Source organism: Gallus gallus, chromosome 8 (genome assembly GCF_016699485.2).
Source record: "Gallus gallus isolate bGalGal1 chromosome 8, bGalGal1.mat.broiler.GRCg7b, whole genome shotgun sequence".
Classification (NCBI taxonomy): Eukaryota; Metazoa; Chordata; class Aves; order Galliformes; family Phasianidae; genus Gallus; species Gallus gallus.
Window position 1 is genome coordinate 12,439,225 of NC_052539.1, and position 26,733 is coordinate 12,465,957.

The following is a 26,733-nucleotide window of genomic DNA, read 5'->3' on the forward strand; positions in this document are numbered from 1 at the left end:
CTTGTGAAAATCTGAATTGCTGATCATAAAACCAAATTAAGGGTGGAGTTTATATCTAATGAAGGCTAAAGTGTTGTTATTCACTTTTAGCGTTTCTATGACATTAGTTGTCAAGCTAATCTGATCATGGCGTCGCTACATGCTGTGAGAACAGACCATAGTTTTGCAGTATTTTATGAACAAAGCTCATAAATACTACACTAATCCTAATTTCCATCACTCATGTGGATTAATTCTAAACTATCTGCTGTTCTTGTACACAGTTTCTGATTTCTGGCTACATCTTGTGAAATTTTGGCTACGTCTAAACTGGGACAGGACAACTGGGTTCACGCATCAAGTAGATTATAAAAATAGGTTTGGTTCTTGCTGGACTGACTATTCCAGACCTGTTTTTTTCAGTACCACTTGTAAGAGCTCAGATATTACTGCAAGTTAGTGATGTATAGTAAGATATGAGACATACAGACTGTGTTACTTACAGGTTCAGTTATTTATTCAGACATTTCTAGAAGATGCTGTGGTGTGAACAATGCCGTTCAACTTACAATGCATTGCAACAATTGTATAGGGCTCTTGCTAATAAATGTGAAGGATCTTTTTTCACATTTACTCATTCTAACATGAGGGTAAGAAAATGCTAACTCAGATGTCCTGTAGTTCTTCTGCTTTTCTCTCCTTACTTTTCCTTTCTATGAACAAGGCCTTTAGAAATCATTGGGGATTTACTCTTACAGACCTTGGTAGAGCACCTATTCCAAAGCAAAGAAATCATTAATAATAAACTTAAAAAAAAAAAAAGCAGTAAAAAGAAGTTATATTACAAAATAAATCTACCAAGCTTACAAGGAAAACAAATTTGAAAGAGCCACCTGCTGTGGAGATGAGGCAGTAATCTCAGCAGCAGGAAATAAATGGAGAGAAAAAGAAAATACAAAAGCATAGACATTAAAAAAGTAATTAAAACACTTATCTCCATCAACATACATAGCAAACAAAAAAACCCAACCACCTAGGAAACATACTCTATTGAACCTCACAACAGGAAATAACAAAGCTGCCACCAAAAAGAAAAAGCACCAAACCTCCACCAAAATGAGAGAGATATCATTTAAAAATACAGGCCTTGAATACATTTACTAATGTGTTAATCACTGATGGACTGACCTTGAGAGAAGCTGAGCACCTGCAGAGCATTTGCAACTTTACTGGGCATTTAGTCTTTCAGAACCAAACTTTTAAAATATACAGAAAGCAGCTCTTTAGTTACTGATGGCTTTCTGTTTCATTTCTGATGAATAGTATAGTGAGAATTGTAATGGTGCGCTTGATGTAATCAGGCATGTGGAACAGGTCTGGTACCATATTTGTATAGTGCGTTTCAGTGGAGTTCACATATCTAAATTATTGTTTAATATTGATCCTTCTGCGGTAATTTATACTATATTGTTATGAATAAATATGGCTCATAACAAATAGAGTGCATGGTGATGAATACAAGTAGGTTCTATCATGTCAAGGGAAAACTATACATTTGCCAATTACAAGAATCTACTGTTTTGATGTTATCTACAGTAGTAACTACTTTGATGTACTTAAAATTCATGGTCCGATTTATACAATTCATGAATTGTGAGATGTATAATAAAACTGCCTTTTATACGTAGATTCTGATCTCCATGTCCCTAGAATACAAGCCAGACTTTTTGAAGAACAGAACATTCAGAAATGTTGAAGGATGCTTGTGTGCTTGTAATTTACTCTGTGTTCTTTTCTGCTGTGCCCCTTCGTAGCCACTCTGACTATATGGGATCTGTGGCTATAAATCTCTGGGCAAGTGAGAAATGCTATCAGAAGTGTTATGCCTAAAATATTTTTATATGGAAACATGAGGAGCAAATTGGAATGCTTAAGTAGGTAAAAGAACAGGGAGATGAGACAAGATGTTTACCAGACTTTTATTGTTAATTCAAAAGGTCTCTTTCAAAAGGAAAATGATGGATTTAGAAACTTACTTTCAGAGAGTGATTGTTAGATCTGTATCTACTGTAGAGCATTTTAAAGAAAATAATAAAAATATGTTATCATAATATTAATGAATAGCTCATCAGACCATGTCAGTTCCTCTCCAATATTTGTATCAGTCTCTCCACCAGCCCTACATGGTTCATTTTCACAGGGCACATGAGTGGCCAGGACTTGCTCTTATTCCTCAGTCTCCTGAAGGTGAGCTATTGCTAGTGCTAAACCTGTGATGCCTCATTCCTTGTGTTCGACTTTCTTATGCTGATTAGCAGGCTGGGTCTTGGTTTGTCTAGGGCTTGGCCTCTCTGGTATTGTTTCAGCTGACTTGTACTGCCATAAGAGCAGATATGAAGCTAGTCATATGTTTCTTCTGATTACATCTACTTTCTTATAAGATTCATACGTTTTTCTCCTCAAGCTCAGATTCTGACAGTTCAAGGCTTTGCATCTAGTCCTAGGATCTCCTGTGCCCCTCTTCTTCAGCAGATCCCTGTTGTGGAGGCCAGGAAGGACAGGATGTGTACTGAAGCGGAATATTTATTTATTTATTTATTTTGTGTCCTGCAGAGTTTTGCTGGTAAACATGTATTTAAAATCCTATTTCACTCAGAGATATCTCTATTTTCATAGATATGGCAAAAAGTTCAAAGATTTCCTTAAGCCATAATTTTCTATCTAATGTTCCATGTTTGTTTAACATGGAAACGCTTAAAAAGAAGTTATGCAAACTGGTGAAAGGAGTTTGATATTGGTTTTGGTTTGCAAGTTTAAAAAGGAAGGAAAAAAGTATGTGCATACATCCAATTTTCTTTGTTTTCTTTTGAAATTAGTTTGGATGAATTTCTAGATGTAATGTCATTTTGAAACAGTTGAAAGATTCATTTAAAAATGTTGAAACTCAGTGTCTTTGCTTTAAAAAAAAATATATAGTTTTTAATGTATTCCAAACAAATTGCTTTAGCCAAAATGAATTTATGTTTTTACCTGAAATGTGGGATCAGTAAAAACAATTCAACCAGCTATCTGCTTGAAAACTCTCTATTCTCACGACAGTAATAGCTAAGACAGTGAGTGGGAGCGTTACCTGACAGAGCCCAGTTCCTCAATTGCTTACCTGATGCAGCTTAAATTATTCCAGAATGTTATATTAACACTACTAAAAATGAAGCAAAAAACCAATCAGTGCTTGGTGTGGGGAAAAAAGAGAACTTCACAGTGCTGTTGTAACTTTGCTCCCCGTAGACTTTTATATATTTACACTTCAACTTCAGCTCCTTTTTTTTTTTTTTTTTTTTTTTTTTTTTTTTTTTTTTTGCCTGGAGATTTGTTTTCACTCAGCTGCCAATGAAAACTACACTTGACCCTTTCCAAGGAACAGAACTTATTTTGTATGTCAGTTATTAAGACTGGCTGAGAAGTTCATATGAAACTGCAAATCTGTCCAAACATGTCAGATTTAAGTAATTCAAACAGTGATTTCAGGTTCAGAAGGCATTCCTGTTTCTGGGGAGAGGGGATTTGATCATAATAGGAAAGAGATACATGCTGTGCCTCTACTCCCACTTCAGTTTTCCTTTCCAGACCAGGCTAATAGTTACAGTTCATATTTCCTTTTCAGACTTAGCAGACTAATATGTTGACATGCCTTGATTTATTTGGTGCAGCAACCAAGTGGACTAGGTGCATTGCTGTGCATGCCAATCCATTACATTGCGTATGCATCACTCTTTTATATTTTTCCTTTGTATATCTAGCAGATTGACTGTAATAATTTTGTGATTCATATTTCATCTGGACTAGGGGATTGTAAGAGGGTCTAAATTGTATCTCTTCAGGTGGAGATGAAGAACTTGTCACCTACAGTTAAGAAAATTAACATGTATCTATGTTGTGAGAACAAAGAGTAAAATGATAAGAAGTAGATATTGTTTCTTACAATATTTACCTTCATGTTTATATGTATATATATACATAAAGGATTTTAAAAGTGGGTGATTAAAGCCTGTGTTTTACATTGCCACTGTTATGACTTTCAAAATTATATAGTAGGTCAAACTTGAGAGAGGGACTGAGTTAAGGTACAACCCACTGCAGAAGGGATTGTGGTGATTCAAGGGCAGAAAGAAGGAGGGAGGTTTTCATGCTTAGAGCAGTGTTTCTTGGGAGATAGCTGGAGCACCTGGAGAGAGAAGGCAGGACGTGGAATACCAGAGGATCAGGAATGGAGTTCAGTTGTTTTCTACACCATACCTGAACCACACTGGGACTATCTAGATTAGCTTTTGAGAAGCTGGACAAGATCTACCGTGCTAGCTGTTATTTTTGCACTGTTTCTGCTTTCTTAGCATGTGCGATTTTCCTTTAGCCTGTGTAATTTGGATATTGGCTGCTTCAGAAGCTTATCTCCTAGAATCTGCAGGTTTCAGGGACTCAGGCTGCAGGAGCTCCAGGGCTCTGGCTGCTGTAGGCAGGGAGCTGGGCAGTAGCCTGCTGCTTCCGTACCTTTGCAGAGTCCATCGAGCAATGCCATCAGTGGAATTGTAATTCCAGGCTACCTCCTTTTGATTGCCCTTCAGAACTGTTGTTCTTCAGTGTCAGTGAGGGAAATTATTATCACTAGATTTCGGTCTAGGTTATCTACAGAGAGGAGATCTAGAACAGCAAAAGATAATCGTAGTACAAGAAATATCAAGTAATAAACACTTTTAGGTGGCTTGCAGGTGGATTTGGAGACTAGAAAAGTTACTAACATTGGTTTTAGCCTAAAACCTATGGGAAAGACCTTATGTTTTTGCAAGCATTTCTTCTTGGGTGGCTCCTGGCTATTTTGTAATGTGTGAATTCCCTTTTGCTAAAGGTTTTCTCTGATTCTTAACTTCAAAGGGTATTTGAATTTATCTTCCTGTGTTATTTTGACCTAAATTATGTCTTTCATAGATGACTGTTGTTTTGGTTTTTTTTGTTTTTGTTTTTTTTGTGTGTGTGTGTGTGTGTTTGTGTGTGTGTGTGTGTTTTTTTTTTTTTTAATTTTATTTCTTCTCTAAAACTATTTGCACAAAACTGAATTTCTCCTCTGTAGCTTTTTTTTTTTCTTCATCAGATCTTCTCTCTCCTGAGAGGCTGTTGGCTATTTATCAATATTTCATCCTTCTGTAAAGCGCACTTCTGTAAGGTGGCTGTTTATTATGAAGTGATGTCTCTCAAAAGTGAGTCTTATCAGTTTCTGATCTCTTTCTGTCTGCCTAACTCTTTAAAGCCAATAGGATAGCTAAAAGTACTTAATATCTCTGTTTTAACAGAACTTAATGCTATCACTGTAAAGGTGAATACTAAGCAGTAATATAGTATACATCAGAGTCCAGTACAACTTGCAGTGAAATTGTGCCAGGTGTTTGTAGGAAGAAGAGGAAAATTCCCAGCATTTCCTTCAAATACAGATATTGAAAAGTGACAATTGATTTTCATGTAATTACAATCAAAATGAAAATAGTAAAATAAATAGCAGTTGGTTTTGTTGGTTGGTTACAGACTAAACATTGATCCAGAACATTCATAATATAAATCCTTTGATTTCAGTGGCATTGAACTTATGATAAACCTGAACCCTGGACGTTGTGACCGTCTCTTAATTCCATTTTTTCTTCAACCAGTGGAAACTGAACTACTGATGTTGTTAGAGATGGAATCATTTTTATTAGGGGATTATATAAATGTCCAAAATAAGTGGACAAATATTTATGAGATTTTCTTCTTGTGTTCGAAAGAGGATAGACAGAAGATAGAATGGAAATGACCTTAAATTCACCCTGCACCTCCCAGTAGTGACAAACGTGTTTCTCCTGAAATCCAAGTGAGACTACTGTGGTGGTCTACATTTATATCAATTGCATTGGATACACTACTCTGTCCTTTGCCTGTAGTAGGCACAGAAAGCTTTTGCCAAGGTGTACTTGTCATAGATACTTTCGCAACATATAAAGGTTTTATGCATTTTTAAAGTTAATTTTTTAATGGCTCTTACATATTATAGTTTCAGTAGCATGAAGTCTTTCTGTCAGCCTCTTAAAATATACATTATTCATTCTTCATTAGCTGATATTCCAGCCTACATAGGAAGTACAGCATTCAAAGTTCTTGAAGTTTAGTAAAAGCTTGTATTTTTTAACCTTATTTTTTCTCAGTATCCAGCTATAGAGCAGCACTGTTTAGAAAGCAATTGATTCATAGTTTTGTTTATTAGCAGAGATCAAGAAAGTGCTCAAAACCACGAGATATTTGAAATGGAAAAAAAAAAAAAAAAAAAATGCTCATTTCCTTTTTGGTTTGTAAGCCTTTTCAATTCATTGGGGTCAAATTTCATTTTCCCCCCCAAAACTGCTAAAGCTAAATATATACTTTTTTTTTTTTCCCCTTGACTTATACTAACTTCATTCAGAGATGTGGAGGGCTGAAAAGTTTGCCCCGTGTGAGGTGACTCCTGAGAAAATCCTGGGGTTCTTACAACTGAGTCCTGATATCCTGCAGTAATGAGGCAGCTTTTTGGTGCTTCAGTAACAGAAAAAGGTCCTAACCCTTTCCTACTCGGAACAGCATTCCTCAAAGTACAGTCCTGCTTTGCTGTTGGTGCTAAAAGCAGTGTTAGTGAGGTTTTCCACCAGCAGCCAATATATTTCAAAGAGGTGAAAGATCAGTGCTGCCATCCATATCTGGGAATGGGGGGAAGCGCGTTACTTTGTATATTCCATTTCTGTTTACTGGTTCTAAGGGCTCCTTGGTTATTCTGTGTTTTCCAAGAAAGAAATGTTGATATTTACTCCACTTCAATATGTAATTATTGATTGACATACTTGCATGGGAATGTGATTTTTTTTTTTTTTTTTTTTTTTTTTAAGATTTAAATAAGAAAGTCAAAGCCATGTTGAAAATACCCTAATTTATTCCATTTGCAAGAAAAGAAGTTTAAACTTCCATGCTGGCTGGACTGTTTTCTGTGCTGTCCAAATGTATAAACAGCGGCACAAAGCCTGTCTTTAACAATGGGAAGTTACTTTTTGCTATTTTGTTTTAATCAAAATATATTTGTTTCTTTCATTGGTTCTGAAGAGTACCACTGTTCGTATCCTACTGCTTTTGAATAAATTTGTGCTGTTAATAACTACAAATAAATGTCAGCAAACAAGGACTTTCAGGGTTTTGAGAAAACAGACAACCATGAAAAAAAAAAATAATGATAATATACAAGTAATCAAAGATAAGAAATATAAACAGCATCACCACTCATGCCCCACTACTAATAAATCAGGCCATTCGCTATTGCCTCACTTGCGTTACCTGGAAACTAGCTGTATTGAAAAATACCTCAAAACATAGGGAACAAAACTGATTCCCATCAGTATGAGTTGTGCATGCAAGTAAAGCTATGTAGGAAAAGCTTATGAAAGTCGTCCTTTTCTTTAGCAGCTTCTTTGCTTCTGCATCCAGTATGCTTTGTTTTCCCTAGCCCTATTCTTTGCATTTATTTTGGTATGAGTTAATCTGAGTGCAAAGGTTATTCAACAACCCTGTTTTCATATGCCAGTACTAATAACAGATCAGCCATTCCATGTGCTGCTGACAACAAACACCATGCTGCAGTCATTTGTGATGTTTTGTTTTGTTGTTTGTTTGTTTTTTTTTTTGAACATCTGAGGTTTTGTTGGACTATTTGTATTGTATTTACTTTTGAGAGTGTTTGTGTAATGTGAAATATTTGTTTGTTATTGAAATTTCCCTGACAGTTTTGATCTACCTTGAGATATCTGTTTCAGGTTTACCAGAACCAAACAGAGACAGTGTATTCCAAGGGCTGAGAATGGATCAAGGATTTTACACATCAAAAGACTTCCTACCTTTGGTAGCTGTGGCAAGTAAGCCAGGTGTGTGATACTTTGCTTCTGCTTTAAATATATTGAGTAAGTCATTAACAAAATGCACAGGTGATTAAACAGCATCACATCCAGCTACACGGCACCTTCCTGTGAAAGGTTCTGGGTCAAGGTTTTCTCCTGGTGAGCTGCAACCGCAGGAGAGTGTGGTACCTAACGTCAGCTCCAGAGGCTGTAAAGGAAATAGTTATATAAAATATAAAAATCTATAAATCTGGCAATTTATTACCCACAGTAAATTACATTTGTGTTATATTGAATTGCTTTCAATAGATATAAAAGTTCCTCATTTGTATATACTGACATAAGTAACACGTGGTAAATATAAGATGGTCTTGAAATAATCTGATATTAAAGTTCCACATAAACAGCTACTTTGCATGTTGTTGATATGATATGTCTGTTCCCATCGGGAGATGGGAACCATTGTCCCAAGTCAGTCATGCACTGAATATTCACAAGCACATTTAAAGGGTCAGTAGTTCTCTACCTAAAAAACATGAGGACAACAGTAGTATGACAGGAGTAAGGGATACTGGCTCATAGGCATCAAATGCAGCCTTATTTTATGCTTTTACAGATTTGTTTTAGTGCAGAAATGGCTGAATTTTCTACCCAAGGAGTATACATGCTTTCAGTGGCTCTGAAAGTGATGTCATAAGCCCTGGAAGGATGGATGACGTGGGACTTGTGATTTATATGCCATTTTCCCTCACAGTTTGTATTCCCTAGCATGCTGATGTAAAAAAAAGAAATTTCACATACAGTTTTCTGGATATATATATATGTATTTAAAGTAGTATGCGGTTTTATGCATATGACCACATATTTAACCACACATAGACCACTTTCATCTGCAAACCATTTTTACTCAAACCATTCTGAAACTTCTTTTATCATCAAATAAGGTTGCATGCTTATTTAGTAGACTTTATTAGTGAGTTAAAGAATATGCCTCCTGTGGCAAAGTATTCTGCATATAGAAGTAAAGTTTATTACTCCATGTTATACAAAATATTTAGGAAGGGAAATTCTGCACCCCATCTGTCCTATCTCTGTGTTGTTTTGATAAAATGCTTTTTTCTTTATATGTTCCTAAGCGCATTGAGCTCAAATGAGTTGGGAGAAAAGGTTGCTTTTTTTTCTTTCTTCTTCCTTTCCTCTTCCTCTTCCTTCCCTTCCCTTCCTTTTTTTTTTTTTTTTTTTTTTTTTTGAAAGGGTTGTTTAAGAATAAAACAGATTGAAAGTATACACTTCAAAACATTTTTGATTAACAAATGCAAAGCAAGTCCTTAAAAGCAATTGCCCCTCGTAATAATGTGACTAAAGGTGCTTCACAGAATTCTATGTATACACACAGAAATAGTGTACTCAAAGGCTTCTCCCGGAATGAGGATCTATAAAACTGTGATATGCATCTTTTTAAATGCTGCGATGTAGCACTCCCAATTTACCAGAATATGTAATTATATTTTTTTATATTAAGATTAAAATAAATATAAAAAGATGAACTTTGAAGAACAAACTTTTTTCTGACTGACAGCAGTAGATTGCTATTTGGTGGTGTTTGTTAATTGACGTAGTCTCTCTGTCTCTCTATCTTAATTTTCCTAGAGTCTGTCTGCTGCTGTAGTCACCTCTTGTTCTCTAAAGAACATAATTTTAAATTACAGTACATGTATTGTATACTCTGCTCCGTCCTCAGTTTTACTATGACATTTCTCTAAATGATAGACTTACCCACTTTAAAACAGACAGTGCTTTGCATGCTTGTTATGCTTTCCTTCAAAGGGATTCCCTTGGTAAATACACAGTCATTTAACTTGTGAGTGGCTTTGTTACCATTGGCTTATATTTCAAATTCTTGTTTCACTGCACCCTTCCAGCCTTCTGAAAATACTCAGAAAACTGAGACATGGGCTGTTGGAGAAATCAAGAACGAAGTGAGCAAACACAACTGATTCTCTCTAGGCTAGGTCTGCTATGGCATTTTGAGCTGCCATTCCACTGTTGCACTTGCTCTTTTTTTCTTGTTCAATGTGCAGCTTTTGTGGAGGATTAAGGTCATTAAAAATAAACCTGAGAGAAAAGGTTTAGAGAGAATTTTAGAATACGAAGCTTGACACATTTTGGCACAATAAGAATGGCAAATTCAATTCTATATACATGGGGGGAAAATGATAGCATTTGCCATATATCAAGCATTTTACAAGTGGAGACAGGATGTATATATTTCTATGTTTAAATTAAAACTATTGTTTTATTGAATAATTTGTGTGTTCTTGTACAACTGAGAAAGCTGGAAATATGCTACTGCCGTAGCAGGATATTCAAGGCACAGTGCAATGATTATATGGTTAGTGCATCCTGACTGAAATTATCACAGGCTGGTTGAGAATGTAACATTATATTGTTTATGGCATTGTCTTTCAATTGCAGTAGTTTCCCTAAGAAATAGTTCTATTTAAACTGACAGCAAAGTGCAATCTAATGCAAAGAATACACAAAGTTGTTTTACTTTAATGTTTCTTATAGAAGTGAATCCTAAAATACAAGCTGTGGGTAAGAAATACACAATGTCAACATTTCCTGCATGTAACTTTCTGCAAACACTTTGTGAAAACCACTGTTGATCAACCATTTTTCCCAGCATAACATATAGGAATTAGTATAATAATAATCTTTCTGCATGATGTTCAGCTGTCATAGACAAGAGTTTCTGAGAACAATGTCAGCATAAATGCCTTACAGAAAACTGTGACTAAGGGACTAACTTTGAGAAGCTATCATACAAATCTATCAACAACTGGAAAGTTTAAAACAAACAACAACAACAAAGAAAAAACACAAGAAAACAAATGTTATTCATTATAATCTGTTATGAGTTGGTTTTGCATTTTTTTTAGCCATCGTAATATTGAGTCTGACATATGAGAATCTTAATTTTTGAATAAAAAGCATATTACAATGCTAATTTCCACCCAAAAGGACTCACAAAACTAGAACTGTGTCATTTATATCCTTTCCAGATAGAAAGGTGCTGCTCCTTAGAGTTCTGACTATAAAATTATGTATATGAGCATATCTTAAAAATGGGAATAAAACTGTCTTTCAGTGAAGCAGAATAATTTGATAGTGACACTCCATGCTTAGAAACTGTAAGATGCAATTTTACACTGCTTTGAGTACAAGTACCTTTTGAGCTGTCATGCAGAAATGGTTTCTCATACTTGAAAATGGGGTTTTTCCTTTCATCTTTCAGGGATGTGTGCCTGTCAGTCTCCATTGCCATCAATACATGGAACTGTGATTGTACTTGGGGCAGGAGACACTGCTTTTGACTGTGCAACATCTGCTTTACGCTGTGGAGCTCGTCGTGTGTTTGTGGTCTTCAGAAAGGGCTTCACTAATATCAGGGCTGTTCCGGAAGAGGTAAAATTGAAAAAACAAAAACAAACAAACAAACAAAAACTTTTATAAGAAGGAATAATGGTTGTTATTTCTGTAGAGCCTAAAACTGTGTTGTTGGTACTTAAAAGACATCTACTCTAGTTTTTAAAAATGCTCTTGGAGTGCATGAAAGCTTATTTAAGCTCTAAAGCTCAGTTCATGTAGTCTTTGGAGAAGTCATTGTACCCTGTAAAGCCGAAGAGATGCCTTTGCATGAAAAGGGTAAAATTTCCTGTAAAGTTCTGAAAATCTTGGAGGCACCCCAGAGATCCATCAGGCATCTGAGTATTATAGGTAACTCTTCAGGCCCAAGGATTATACTTTATGGCTGCTGCCTAGTGAGTCTCAGTGATCTTGACGTAGCTTTGGGAGTCTCTAAATTCTTGTAAGGAAATTACTTATGATGACTTTTGTTTGAATCACTGCCAACAACGATAGAGAGATGACATTAATCACAGATTTCAGTGTTCAAACTGATTTTTAGTTTGGCTTTTCACTGTGGCATTTATCAGGATATCTACAAATTCTGAAACTGTCTATGCCTCCTCAATTTATCTGTATTGCAAGAAATTTTTTTTTCTGGTTATATTTTCTTATTTTGGTCTTCCATTATGATTTTTTGGTACATCCTTTATATTTTTGAAAGATTTTAGCTAGTAGTACATCAATTGCATCTTTATAAAGGGATTTATGGGAATTTAATCATCTCTTTTCAAGAAGGTGGGCATCTTAGAGATCTATACAAGGTGAATGGAAGTGGAAAAAACAAAGAGCAGATGATCTGAAGCATATTTCTGTTTCTGTTGCACTTAAAATAAGACACTGTGAAATTACTGAAGTCATTGTAGCAAAGATTCATGCTATTCAGATTCTTCCTCATTAAGAATCAGCTGTCACTCTGAACCCAAATCTTTGTTAGCAGCTTAGGTCAGCTCCTAAAAGTTATCAATGCTCATGTTATCACATCATGCAGCAGTTTTGAAAAACATAAATTAAAAATAGCTTTGGCTAGTAATGGCCGTGCTAGAATGATGTCAGGTTAAACATTTTGTAAGATACTACATGTGAAAGATACTAGATTTACATTATTTGTCTAGTAAAGACAGACAATCAAATATTGAAGTCTACTAATGCATGCTGTTAGACTTTGGTAATTTTATCGCATCAGAGAATATTAAGTCTTGGCTGTCACACTGTTATTTGCACATGGTATTTGGCATTTGATAATAAACACAATCATAGAAAACATAAATTGGATCATATGCTTAATTAATATTATGCCTCTTAAAGCACAGACAGTTGCAAAAGGTAGCTCTTCTGCCCACAAAGAAGTTATTCAAAGTGACAAGGAAGAATAAGATAATCAGAAAATCATAGAATTGCGGGGGTTGGAATGGACTTCTAGAGATCATCAAGTCCAACAACCATGCTAAAGCGGTTACTCTACAGTACAGCACACAGCTAAGCATCCAGACAGGTCTTAAATATCTCTAAAGAAGGAGACTTCACAACCTCTCTGGGTATCCTGTTCCAGTGCTCTGTCACCTGCACTGTATTCTGCATATTTGTGTGGAATTTCCTATGTTTCAGTTTTAGGCCATTGCTGCTTGTTCTATCACTATACACCACTGAAAAGAGTTTGGCGTCATCCAGTTGCTTCCCATGCCTTAGATATTTATAAACATTGATAAGATTACCTCAGCCTTCTCTTCTCTAGGCTTAACAGATGCAGGTCTCTCAGCCTTTCCTCTTATGGGAGATGCTCCAGGCTCTTTACCATCTTTGTCACCTTCTGCTGGATTCTTTCTAGGAGATCCCTGTCTTTTTTGAACTGGGGAGCCAGAGTCATATGCAGTACTCCAGATGTGGACTCACCGGGGCAGAGTAGAGGGGGAGGAGGATCAACTCCCTCACCCTACTGGCCATGCTCTTTTTAATGCACCCAAGGATACCACTGTTCTTCTTGGCCACGAGCATGTTGCTGGCTCATGGCCAATCTGTTATCCACCAGGACCCCTAGGTCCTCTGCAGAGCTCATCTCCAGCAGGTCAGCCCCTAACCTGTACTGATGCATGTGGTTATTCTGGTTATTCCTCCTTTTTGTTATCCTTTACCTCCTTTGCCAGATTAAATACCAAGTGGGCCTTAACCTTCCTCATTGCATCCCTGCAGGCTCTGGCTATATGCCTATATTCTTCCCAAGTAGACAGGCTCTTTTCCCACTGTTCGTGGACCTTCTTCCCTTTGAATTAATCACTGAGCTCCTTGCTCATCCATGCAGGTCTCCTGTCACCTTTCCCTAATTTCTTACTCTTAGGGATGTACTGATCTTAAGTTTATAAGAAGCAGTGTTTGAGTGTTGAACAACTCAGTGCGCGCCCTCTCCTTCCAATGCTCTAGCCCATGGGATACCTCTAAGTAGGTCCTTGAAAAGGTTAAAGTTGGCTCTCCTGAAGTCCAGCAATCTTACTTGTTGCTTTTCTTCAACATAAGATCCTGAACTCCACCATCTCATGATTGCTGTATCCTAAACTGCCTCCAACTTCTACACCCTCGATGAGCCCTCCCTTGTTAGTAAGAATGAGGTCAAGCAGCACACCTCTCCTCATCAGCTCCTCCACCACCTGTGTTAGAAAGTAATCTTCAACACATTGCAGGAATCTCCTGGACTGTGCGTGCGTGGCCGTGTTTCTAATCCAACAAAATATCAGGATGATTGAAATCCCCCATAAGTACCAGTGCCTGGGATCACAAGGAAACTTCCAGCTGTTTGTAGAAGGCCTCATCAACTTCCTCCTTCTGATCAGGTGGCCTGAAGTACACACCCACAAAAGCATCACTGGTATTAGCCTGCTCCTTACTTCTCACCCACAACCTCTCCACACGATTGTCTTTCACCCCCAGGTGGAGCTTGATATACTCTAGTTCCTCTGTCACATAAAGAGCAACTCCACCAACTCACCTCACCAGCCGGTCTTTCCTAAAAAGGATGTAAATGTGTCAGAAAAACATTTGCATTGCAAATCTAACAAGTGCCACTGTCTAGAAACTGATTGATTGAATAGCACTGCCGACTCAGAAATCAGTATTAAGATGCCTATCAGTATAACATACTCAGTGCCTTCTGTTAAAGAAGAATGTGTGGTAACATCTTTAGTGAACTTTTCATAAAACTTATCATGTTTGTTTATTTAGTTCATTACTTCTACTCTACAGATGGAACTTGCAAAAGAAGAGAGGTGTGAATTTCTGCCTTTCCTCTCCCCTCGGAAAGTTGTACTTAGAAGTGGACATATTGTTGCAATGGAGTTTGTTCGAACTGAGCAGGGCAGTGATGGAAACTGGAAAGAAGATGAGGATCAGGTTGTTCGTCTGAAAGCTGACGTGGTGATCAGCGCCTTTGGTTCAGTTTTGAGTGACTCTAAAGGTAACCCTGAGTAATGCATTTCATAGATACCAGTTGTTCTAGCTGCAGCCATTTTGTGTCCTTTGGCGGTTTTGTGAAATGAGACTTCTGGAAATTATAAAGCTTGCAACTCAGTCCTTTCCACACAATTTTGTTTGCCCTTTAATTATACTTCTTAGGACAAAACTAAGAGTATGATTAACAAGCAGTTTTCTATATGTTACTGTCTAGAGCAGGAACCCAGATTAGAGGTACAATTGCTCAGTATATATCTTGCTTTTCTCTCGATGCAAAAGGGATAACAAAGAATACTCCTGGGGATTTCTCCTGAGCTCACTAGTTAACCTTAGAAAAGCTCATTATACTACAACTTTAGACTGAACTGGTCTGATCTCTGAAACCTTTTTTACCTATTGAATTTATCAAGAATTAAGACTGATTCATTATTCTGGTTTAGCCACTCTGGGTATAACTCACTTCTTATACATACCCAAGAGGACTGTGGCTTCTCTCATACATGCAGGATTTGTTAAATTCTTCTGTGCTTTTCTCAGCATGTTTCATTGTTTATTTGTACTTCACGAACTTTGGTCTCAAAAAAAAAAAACCAAAAAAAAAACACATTTATTTAGTTCAATAATAAGTACAAAGAAATTAGTACGTAGATGGCAGTTCAGCGTCTCAGTGTATTATTCAGATGTAAAAGAGAGCAAAAGAAAATGAGTTCAACTAAGAACATGAGAACTGAGCAAAGCTCAGACTGTATTCTCTGACACTAGGTTAAAGATACTAGGTTCAGATACATGTATCAGAGGTGACTTGAAAGTAAAAACATATGAACGATTCTGGAATGTTTTGTTGTTTATAATTTAAAAAATCTTGTTTCAAGTCTTTTGGAAGGATTTCTAGAACCTCGTGATAAATCAAGTATTATTAGTCTATGCATTCAGTTTGTTCCGTTGTGATTCATACAACTTGTGATAAAGGAGTGATTGTTTTCTTCCACACTGCAAACTGCTTCATCTAAAAGGGTGGACATTATTGTGTTGCTTAGCCATGATAATGTGCTAGTCTTGTATTTTCTGCTATGCATTCTCCCCATAAATGACGTGTTGTGAGGTTTTTAAATACGAACACAAAATGTGAGGGGGAAAAAATCACACAGAAATCTGATCATGAAAGAAGAGAATCATTGCCCTTGGGTGTGAGCAACACTCTTCAATTTCACAATGTATTTTTGGTGAAACTGCTATTAAAATAGCAATCTAGTTGTAAAGAAAGAGGCAAGAAATATCAGCAATTGTTATGTACACTGTGAAAGAGAAAAGACTAAGTTTGGAGGAGATAAAGTACTTATTCTGAGCACATAATTTCAGTTGCTTTTAAACCTTTATTTTTTGCCTAGGCTAGCCTAATGAAAGCTGAATTTACTTTTCCCCATCGAGCTGAATTATAACTAAACCTTCAGACGTATACAGTAAAAAGGAACAACAAATCACATAAATCACCCCAGATATCTTATATTCTTAATGTCTTTCTAAAAGGCATCATATTTTTGTATTCAAGAGTTAGAAATATTCAGATTTCTCCAACAAGAGTTTGAGAAGAAAACACCAGAAATACTTGAAACTGGACTAGGCCCTGAGCAACCCGTTCTGGCTTTGAATTTGATCTAACTTCGAAGAAAGGTTTGGACTAGGTGATTTCCAGAGGGCCTTTACTGTCTGAATTTTTCCATGTCTAGGTGACTTGTATGCATGTTGAATAAGCATGTTATTTGTTGCACGTGCAGAGTTCTGTCAGTGATCTAATTTATTAGGCATCCCTAGAAATAATGAATGCTGGTATAGGTGATATAGGATTGGTATGGGTTAAACTAGCAGGATTTGTCTATTTCTTATTAATAATGTTTAATGCTGATGTTACTGATGTAAGAATAAAGAAAATGCTATGAGAAACAAAGGGAATGAAATGAGACTTAGTCTCAGTTCAGTGAAGTATAGGACATCCTTGATATACCTGTTTTGCTTAACACAGTACAAATATGTGGGTGCTGCTGGACTGAGCAGAAATAGTCCATAAGTTAGAAAGCTGTTTCTAGTCTATTACCCTCATTAAGCTGTTTCATATTCTCTAGCATAATAACTATTACATTTCCACCAGAGATTCCATGCACTCACAGTAGCTGTTTAGTATTTTTTTCTTTTTTTAAAAAATAATATGCTAATTGTGGTTTTAAACAACAGTTCAGTAAATATTCATCCTCCCATTGGAAATCATATAAATGCATCATTCATTAAAAAGAAATCAGTTGTAAATCATTTTTGTGCTCATGAAGTTGCTAATAGACAAAGCAGGAGTGTTGCCCTCTAGGCTGTTATAAGATCATTGGTACTTTACTGAAACCAGTTAAAAAAAAAAGAAGGAAAAAAAAAAAAAGGTGAAATCAATCTACTACAGATAGAGTAAAAATAAGTTTTTACTTTGTTGTTGTAAAAAGATTTTGCAAGCACATGCTACTTTTTTTTTTAATTATTGCATAGATTACCAAACTCTTAACCATCGTAACTGATTAACATAAACCAACAGATGAAGGAAAATTTTGTACTCTTCCTGATGTTCTGGCTTTTTTGCTTGCTTTATTATTTTGGAGGCCTGCAATGTATTACTGAAATATCTCTGGCACCATTCTAAATTGCTGCTAATCAACATATAAACATGTAATGCTAATTATGTCCTCATACTGCATGCAGCCTCAACATCCTATTCAAAACAGGTCCAGTTGGTTTTAAGGTCTAAACTTTGAATACCTTTATGCCTTTCTTCTTCTTCTTCTTCTTTTTTTTTTTTTTTTCTTTCTGATAAGCCAAGGGGAACAACATTTTGTATATTTATGTGAAGAACCTGGACCTTATGTGGAGAACCATGACAAAATTGTTGAAAATAGTACACTTGGTCAGAATGCACTCCAAAATCGAGTGCAGGACAAGTGTACTGTATAGAGACTGGCAATATACATTCAGTTCAACATTCTGTTCAGCAAGCTAGTGACAGGTGGATAATAGTTGGCAGCAAACTTTCAGTATGAAACTTTCAGTATACTCTTCCAGTATACCCGGGCCACTCTTTAACCAGTTAAAGCACTTTTATTCCTGTTTCAGTACATTAGTGGGGCGGAGATGATGGGAAACATGATTGTGCCTTCCTTTGTCTTCTGGGCCTCCAGACTGGGCAGCATCAGCAGTTAATGAGACTGTTGGTGTGTGTGATCGTTATAGTTTTACATTTGAGATTAAGAAAGATACAGTATATTTGTATTTTTCTGAAGTAGTGCTTCTATTCACTGTAAAGGAAGTCTGTAAGATGGATATCAAAAATAACATTAATGAGCTACTAAAGCTAAAATTACAGGAACTTATGAAATTGGTTAAACATGAAAACCATTAAACTGTTTATTGAAGCTTCACAGATATACTGCAGCTAATGAGCATTTCTGCTATTTAAATAAGCCCAAATTGAACACACATTACATGGATACATAATTAGTCATGGCAGTCAAACACACACAGATTCACTTTTAAAGCTTTATTTGAGGAATCTTTTCCATTTGATTTGTTTTGTTAATTAAAATATTTTTTCTGTATTCACTTATGTTTTAATATTGTTTTTGCAAGCACAATAATTTGCTGCTGCTTTTCCGTTTGTGTTTGTTTGCTCTGTGAATATAGCACATGGAGAATATATATTCAGAACTGTCCTTTTGTTTGGTATTTATGTTATCATCATTTGATAGCATTAGGATAATTCAACTGTATGTTATTTTTCATCCAGAAAGTTTCTTTCAAATTACAGATGAAGGCTGCTCTGAAAGTAATGCCTCCTGTGTTGCTATGTTGACCCATGGCATCACAGGCAGATGTTGGCAGCAGAGGCTGAACCTTCCAACAATATTTCATCATATTTTGTTACTGTGTGACAGATGCCAGCAGAGGGGCACTCTGACAAATTGGCATCTGACATGGAAGTGCATATGGAGTAAAGGTGTGTCATTGAATTCCTCCATGAAAAAAAAAAAAAAGGCACCCACTGACATTCATTGGTGCATTTATGGATACAGAAAAGTGGATGTGACCACACTGAGGTTGTGGGTGGTGAATGTCAGCTGTGGTGACAGTGGGTCACCTCCACTGGTGCAGATTTTTATGAGCGCAGCATGCAGGCTCTTCTTCATGGCTGGCAAAAATGCACAGCTAATGATGCTGACTATGTTGAAAAATGGTGTTTTGTAGCTGAGAATTTTCTCTATCAAATAGTATTATTGTGCTTTTTGTATCTGTTGTGTTTGCCATGGAAATAAATGGGATTTGTTACATTTAGAGCAACTTATGTATAATATCTCATCAGGATATAAAGGAGAAGGTAACACAGGCACAAGATCACACTCTGAATTTTGGAAAAAAAAAAAAAAAAAAAAAAAAAAGGCTTTGGAACTTTAAAGGGTGTGAGACTGCAGGCACTGGAAAGACACTCATCTCATTACTCTGTCCCAAGCAGAGCACCAACAAAAACAGAAAGCAAATTGTTTGCTTGCTGTTCAATGGCAAACACCAGTTCAGAAAACTGATAGCCAGATTCCTCTCCTTACAAGATCAGGGTTGGCTCCTGGATTTTTTTTCACGCCTTGCAGAGGAAAAGAAAAAGATTCCACTTGGGAAGCCCAATGGCTTGGTCTTGCAGGCAGTGTAGAAAGTAGTCCCTCCAATTGCTTTGAATATTAGATCCAAATTGTAAGGACACTATCAAGTCACATAAGATGCCTTTGAATCGTGTCCTTATTTTTACTTAACCTAAATCTTGGAGATTATAAGAAAAACAGAAGGAAATAGCTGCTGGATACCATGTCAACCGTACCACAAGGGAAATGTGCTTTCTCAGTTTTAAAAACACTGAATCAGGCAGACAAATCCTCAGTCCCCAGGGGGGAGATGTTTCAAGCAGATGTATGTTGGGCTTTTTGGCACTCAAAAAGCTTTTGATGTAATTATGGCCATACAGTTATTTTAGCACAAAACAATCCAAAGATGAATTTGAGAAAAGCAGCAGATCTGGGATAGCCGAAGTAATACCTATTTTTCCCCCAAGATGAAAAGAAAGTAGTAGTCATAACTTCTAGTTGTACATAATTTCCTGTGGAAAAACTATATCCACAGTACCATGTTGCCCTCTAATACACATACTATGGTTCGGTATTGTCTCAGAGGAAAAAAAATGTCATTTATCCTAACCCCAGTACCAAACCCTGCAGCAGCAAGTTTTCCACTGTGATTTTTTTTTTTTTTTTTTTAATTCTGAACATGTCTTTACAAGTCTGTATGTATTTGACTTGTGAGAACTGTCTAGACCACATGCTGAGATGGCACCACTGCACCCAGTAAGTTATCCTACGTATGGCAAAGATGATTGAAAGTTGTCTTGACGTACAGTCTGAGACATAAAGAGAAAGTTAACATATTGATTTATGAATATTACTGAAGTATAATAAAACTACTATCAGCAACTACAGGCACTTTCCTTAAAAAAACAGGCAAACAAAAAAAAAGCCCAACCCAACAAACTGTCATTTCCAGACTGAAAAGTCTGTCCCTTTGAAGGTTCTGTTTGGTGTGACCTTTCAATAATTTAATTATTTTTAAAGGAAATAATTTCATAACTTTTGATTCTGCTACTAGGCAAATATTATTCTTGCCAAGTTAAGCCAAAACTCTATGGAGGGTAGGAGAGATTGTGCAAGCACTATGTCTTGAATATAGATTAAATGCTTCTGCCTTCAGCTTAGATTGTTTGTATCTTGCTTTCTGATTTTATTATTTTGCCCCTTACTATACATAACTGTCCTCTTTGAAATATACTTGTGATATTTGATTTGGAGACAAAGGTAGATGCAGACCCTGGGAAGAAAATTCTATCATGACATTGTGTGAGAAAGACGGCTCTGAAGGTTGCTGTACACCTGGGTGTACACTGGGGTAGTAGTGTGAATTTGCCCTTGTGTTGGTGTAGGAGAAATATTCATGTTTTAAGCTAGCAGGTTTCTCTTTTACATATATGACAGCACAAGTACATCAGTTTAATTGACCTTGGCAATCTGCATCTGCTAGCGGTATGTCCCTGAGGGACAGCGCAATTTTAAGCTGCATTTTATTGCAAAATCTTCAGTTCCTGTAGACTTAAAGCAACATAAAAAATAACTCACTTTGATATGTGGCATTAACATTTGCTGAAAATATTTATTGAAAATGTGATTCTGTTCATGAAGCTATTCTGAAGTGTCTCAGCGATAATAAAATAATGTTAGAAGTTGCATAATCAAAATCATGCTAAGAAAGAAAGATTATTTTTAAGATCATTTATTTGTAGTCAAAGCCATTAGTCTAATTGTTTGTTTTTTTGATTTTTTTAGTTGTTACATCTACGTTGTTTTTAAGGACAGTATTAGTTCATACACAGAATGACTATACTTTTTACTGACTTGAAAAAAGATTAAGGTATCTTAATGAATGATCTAAATGTTCAGAAATTGCAGTGAAAAATATAGGAAAGATCATCTTTGTGTAAGCATTTCATTTTTATTGTTTCTATAATTTCACTCTTTATATACATGTGCTTCAAAATGAGCCTTAATTTGAGAATGTTCTGAGCTTAAATATCAATACAGAATGTTTTCTATTTTATTGTAATGTACCTCTTCCAGAAAAAAAAAAAAAAAAAAAAAAAAAAAGGGCTTTAAATCAGTACACTTTTTCAAAACCAGAGTTGTCAAAGCATAACATTTCCTGGTAGGGAAGATGTTGCATCTAAAAGTTTTCTATCAGGTTTGATAATAACCTGTGGAAAAGTAGCAGAGTATCACTTTTGGTGTGAGCATTAACAGATGTGTGAAGTAAATTCTGAATGAATTTCTAGAAATCATAAACATTCTTCTTTGGCTTTAAACCTCAAAAATCATATGTGGTATATTAAGTTGCGCAGGAGTTAATATGTTAGGTTTTCAGGTGAAAAGCATGTTGATATGGGAAGTACAGTACAAAGTTATGGGTGGAGGGAAAAAAAAACACACAAAACCATTTGTTTCCTTTGTTAGCATTGTTCTTAATAGGGTTTTTAGAAGCACTGGATTTTTTTTTTTTTCCTGGGATGTAAATAATACTAGTGTGAATGACTTTGTTCGTTGTAGCTTCTGGCGTACGTTGTTTCTTTTCAGGGAGAGAGCAAAAGAACACTAAAAGCAAGTAGTTCTTGTAGTCAGTCACTTCTTGTGACTCGTCTACTTGTATTTTGTACACACATCTGTTTTGGCAGGCACAGAGGAACCAACCACTTACTGATGTTAGCTAAGAACTGTTCCATATAATAGATGATATTCTTCTGAGTTGCATTACTATGGACCTCTACTACATCAACATAAATGTTTCTGTATAGAAAATAATTTTTCACTTCTGTCATATGCTCACAGTTAATTAAGTGAAAAAAATAGACCTTGGAACTGCTTTTCTAATTGTCATCAGAATGTATTTGAGAGATTTTGGCAACTTTTTTTTCCTTCTTCTGTTGACATATTTGTCCTTCACTTTAATTGCAGTCATAGAGGCCATGACACCTATCAAGTTTAACAGATGGGGTCTTCCTGAAGTAGATCCAGAAACTATGCAAACGAGTGAACCCTGGGTTTTTGCAGGTGGTGATATCAGTGGTCATGCTAACACTACAGTGGAATCAGTAAATGATGGAAAACAAGCCTCTTGGTACATGCACAGATACATACAGGTAACTATTTATTTATTTTAGATTAAATATGCAAGTTCTGAATCTAGATTATTTGGTGATTTGTACATTACATACGCGTTCAACTTAGATCACATACTTGATTTTGAGGAGTTGAATCCAACTCTCTTATATTATCTTAACATTGAAATCTAAGAAACTATTTCTGACATCCAGCTGTGAATTCCAGTCAAGGAAAATACACAGTGCAAGTAGAAGTCCTGGTTGGTAACTGGGGAAAAGGAAGTGAGTCCATTGTTATTAAAAAAGTAAAATATCTCAATATTGCATGAAGCAAAAAATAATACTGACACCATTGATACATGGGGAAAGACATATTTAGTGTTTTTGGAGTACAAGTGTATTAACAGTTTACAGAGAACTCACGTGATCTACATGAGAACCAGAGTTGGCTTTATTGAGGCTGATCAAATGGAAACACAAGACAAAATAGTCACTGAATGCAAAGAGGAAAATAATCCAAAGGAGAATTTACCTGAGTAATGGAAATATAAGGGATACAGACTTGAAAAACCTAGTAACTGCATGTTCCATTTGGTGCTCTTTCCAAGTTGCTAAGCGTTTATGCTAGCCCTGCCTTTTCTAGTTGAGGAGAGAGTACTAAGTGTAGAGGAACTGTCAGAGACAAAATATAGCCTGTGTGCAGACAGCCAACTGACAAAGACTGTGTTCATTGTGCAAGAAACTTTTTAGAAATATGATACGTGATTCATTCTTCCACCAAAAGAGATTTGAACAACTGAAGTTGGAACTGTAACAGCTCGATGTCTTTCTCCCCCATCCATCTGCTCAAAGCCTCTCTGATTGCATGTTTGTGCAATTTCATGCTGTTGGGGTCTGATTTCACTTCCTAAAAATACTTCAACTGAAAACTTGTTGTTAGTATCTGTGCATTTTTTTTTTTTTCACTTGATCTAAAGCACTGTTTGTGTCCTGGCTTTTTCAACCCTTTGAAAATGCTGAGCGTGAAACATCTTTAAACCCCGACCTACTTGCTTAATTTCTCAGTACACAGTGAATTTGGGTAACTGTGATACTGAGAGATCTCCTTTTTGTCTCCTTCCTCTTTAACCCCTACAAATGCAACAATCACTTGAAACCCCTCCTTTTTCATGTTGCTTCCTCCTCAAAGCTTTCCTCATAAAACCATGACACTTGCTTTTTTTTTTTTTTTTTTTTTTTTTTCCCTGGAATGTATTGAATGCTTTGCAAGAAATCTGAATAGTCTGGCTTGAGAATTAGAATTTTAAAGCAAACAGGCTTGTGATATTAGAGAATTTCCATTACCCTTTGCAGGTTTCAAGGCAGCTTATTCGACCTTACAAGCTCACCAGGAAGCTAATGGGAAATCCTTACAGCAATCTTCACAGGAAAGCTTCCAAATGTCAAGTGTCACCTTTCCAGCTGTTAGATGAATGGGTAGCCCAGGGGCATTTATTTGGATGTGTAGCCCTTGTAAAATCTGGTTGCTGTGGTGGAGTGCACTGTAATTTGGCAATTTACTTTACCATTTCTTGGACCTGGTAGATCTCGAGGAGGTTTTGTATTTTACAGAAGTTGTTTATGAGAGGATAATGTTACCCTCATGTTTATAGAAGTAGATAACGTATGTGGGCCACATACCTTTGTGTGTATTGCATGTTCATTCCATTGCCCCATATTCTGAAATCTTTCCATGTGAAATGAAGAAAAACCTTTTAAAAGTACCTTATTTTCTCTTTACTTTGGGATTCTTAAGATAAGCAATCTTTGTGTCTGAATTAAGTATGATAGATTTTAAACTAAAAAAACATTTTAGTTACAGAAAAAGGTAACCATTTCCAAAATCATCAGCTCTCTTGGTAATTATATCTATAAATAATGCAGTCAGCATTTAGTAAAATAGAAATATTCCATAAAATGTATCTACCAACTCAAGACAAACCCCCACCACCTCAACTCCTTGCAGAAATTCCTGTTTGAGCAGTGTGCTCCTGCTATCCCAACCTACTCCAGACAAAAGGCTAAACGAACAGATGGGCTTGCTATGTGCCCTGAAACTCCAATCATTTCAAGCTCTGGCACATGATCAAGTGAAGCATGAGATCTAGACTCAAGAACTCTTCAGTAGAAATGCCTTATGTTCAAAACCAGGAATTATTTACAGAAGCTTCTGGGCTGCTCTTTCTCTGGAAACTTTCCATCATTATTTGCCTAAGTGTCTCCTGCCTCTTAACATTTTCTGCCCACTGTGGTAAGCATGGGTTAATTCCAGAAATTGTTGTCTGCAGCTCTGTGTTGGCTTAGTTTCTTCAAACATGGCCAGTCAAAGTCTAACCAGGGGCAGATGAAATAGAACCTGTTTGAAGATGCAGTCTCCTTTAAACAATTCTCTACAGGTCAGTAGAGGTCCAAGCACAGCCATCTCAATTAATGTGACTATATACTACTCCCATTTTTTCAGGATTCAAACTTTTTTGTTACTCCATGAATGATGTAAAAATGTATTTAAATTAGTCTTGGTGATTTATTTAATTTGGAAATTTAATTTGGGGATTACAATGGCCCTCGCTTTTTTCCCAAGGTAACTTTGTAATAGTGGGCAGAGCAATATAGGCTGCTATTCTGTTCTATGCCTCAATTAGCATCCATTTCTTCCATTTCTTCTTGGTCAGCGAGTGGGATTTATTATTAACTATTACATAGTAGCTATAGTCAGGATAATTTACAATTATTGCAGGACTACTAATTTTCTATGCCTACTTTGAAAGCAAGACAGCTCTCCCATCACAGTTCTTGCACTGTTTTCTTTTTTGACACCAGCCTTGACTCTATACTCCTCTCCCATTCATACACTTACCTGAGAAGCATTTTCCTATATTTGGCTGTCAGTATGAGATCTTATTCTCACTAAAATCCTTCTAACAAAGTGATTTTTTTCCCCTCTCTTTCTCCTTTGATATTTTTACTGGCCCAGTGTGATCAGTATCTTTTGTATTTTTAGACTGGCATGTATGCAATGCACTTAAAGATTAGAGGACCAGATCCCATCTGTTATGAATTGTACTTCACTGAGTTGAAGTATGGATTTTGAACACATCTTCGTGCAACTCTGAACCAGTATTGTGTATTTATTATTATATTTCTTCATCTATGCTGTCAAAAATATAAATCTGAAGAGTATAGTTGTTCATTCTTTTCTGAAGGTTGACCCTTCACATATATTTCTCAGGCGTGCAAGAAAGTACCTTATTTCATAATCGATACCAGAGATGGGTGTTTCCCAGGAAACTTGTCTTTGAAGCTGTTAATTATACTGTCTGCTTCTATTCATGAGAACTGAAGGAAAAGAGATGAATGTCCCTTGTCCTTTAAAACACCATGTAAAACACTAGCATGGAGACAAGTAAGAAAACATTTTCAAAAAGTTGCACACAGTGCATGTGCAGGGAACTTGGTATTTTAACTGCATACTATTAACGAAGAAATATATGTGTTCCAGAAAGAGAAAGCCTGGGAGAAGCATCAGAAAATCCCTGACTGAACAAAGCCCTGAGCAACCTGCTCAAGGTGACCCTGCTTTGAGCAAGGATGTTGGACTAGATTGTCTCCAGGCATCCTTCCAATCATTCTGTGATTCTGCGTGAAATAACATAAACATATTTAGTAAAGCTAACGTGTATAAAACAAAGTTACATAACAGACAATTGGAAAAAGGGTAGAAGACATACAGGTAAGGGAGAAAAGGTGTGTTTTAAGATCAGACTTTAAAAAGAAAGAGAAAGCAGGATTGAGATGGAAGTATTCAGGAAAACTCCTAAACAGTAGGATTTGTAGAGAAGACTCTCTGAAAAATAACAGTAATACAACTACTCACTTTCATAGTCTGTCTTTGTTAAAGGCACGAAAATGGAGTTAGACCATATCACTGTGGTTAAGAATTTTCTCCATCTAAAGAAAATGAATGTCACAAATTCTATCAGGTTTAACGCTCAGTCCCTGTCTCAACCCTGCACTACAGGCTGTACTGCTTTTGCCTGCGGGCATATGCTGGTTAGAGCAGGGCAGGGACACTGCACACTGTGTGCTGGGAATTTTTCACCATGC

General features: G+C 36.3%; 1 protein-coding gene across 6 annotated transcripts in view; it reads left to right on the forward strand.

Moving 5' to 3' along the window:
* The window catches only part of DPYD (dihydropyrimidine dehydrogenase), a 316,870-nt gene that overhangs the window by 129,745 nt on the left and 160,392 nt on the right, over nucleotides 1-26,733 (forward strand). For 5 of the 6 annotated variants that reach the window (XR_003076346.3, XM_025152950.3, XM_025152951.3 and 2 more), the window contains 4 exons: nucleotides 7,833-7,940; nucleotides 11,212-11,381; nucleotides 14,616-14,826; nucleotides 22,445-22,629. Coding sequence is in view for 5 of the 6 variants with exons in the window: in XM_025152950.3 (XP_025008718.1) it covers nucleotides 7,833-7,940; nucleotides 11,212-11,381; nucleotides 14,616-14,826; nucleotides 22,445-22,629 (674 nt within the window). In the remaining variant the exon portion in view is untranslated. Of the gene's footprint in view, nucleotides 1-7,832; nucleotides 7,941-11,211; nucleotides 11,382-14,615; nucleotides 14,827-22,444; nucleotides 22,630-23,943; nucleotides 24,354-26,733 lie in introns of those variants that run through there. The other variant, XM_040704973.2, reaches the window with a different exon arrangement.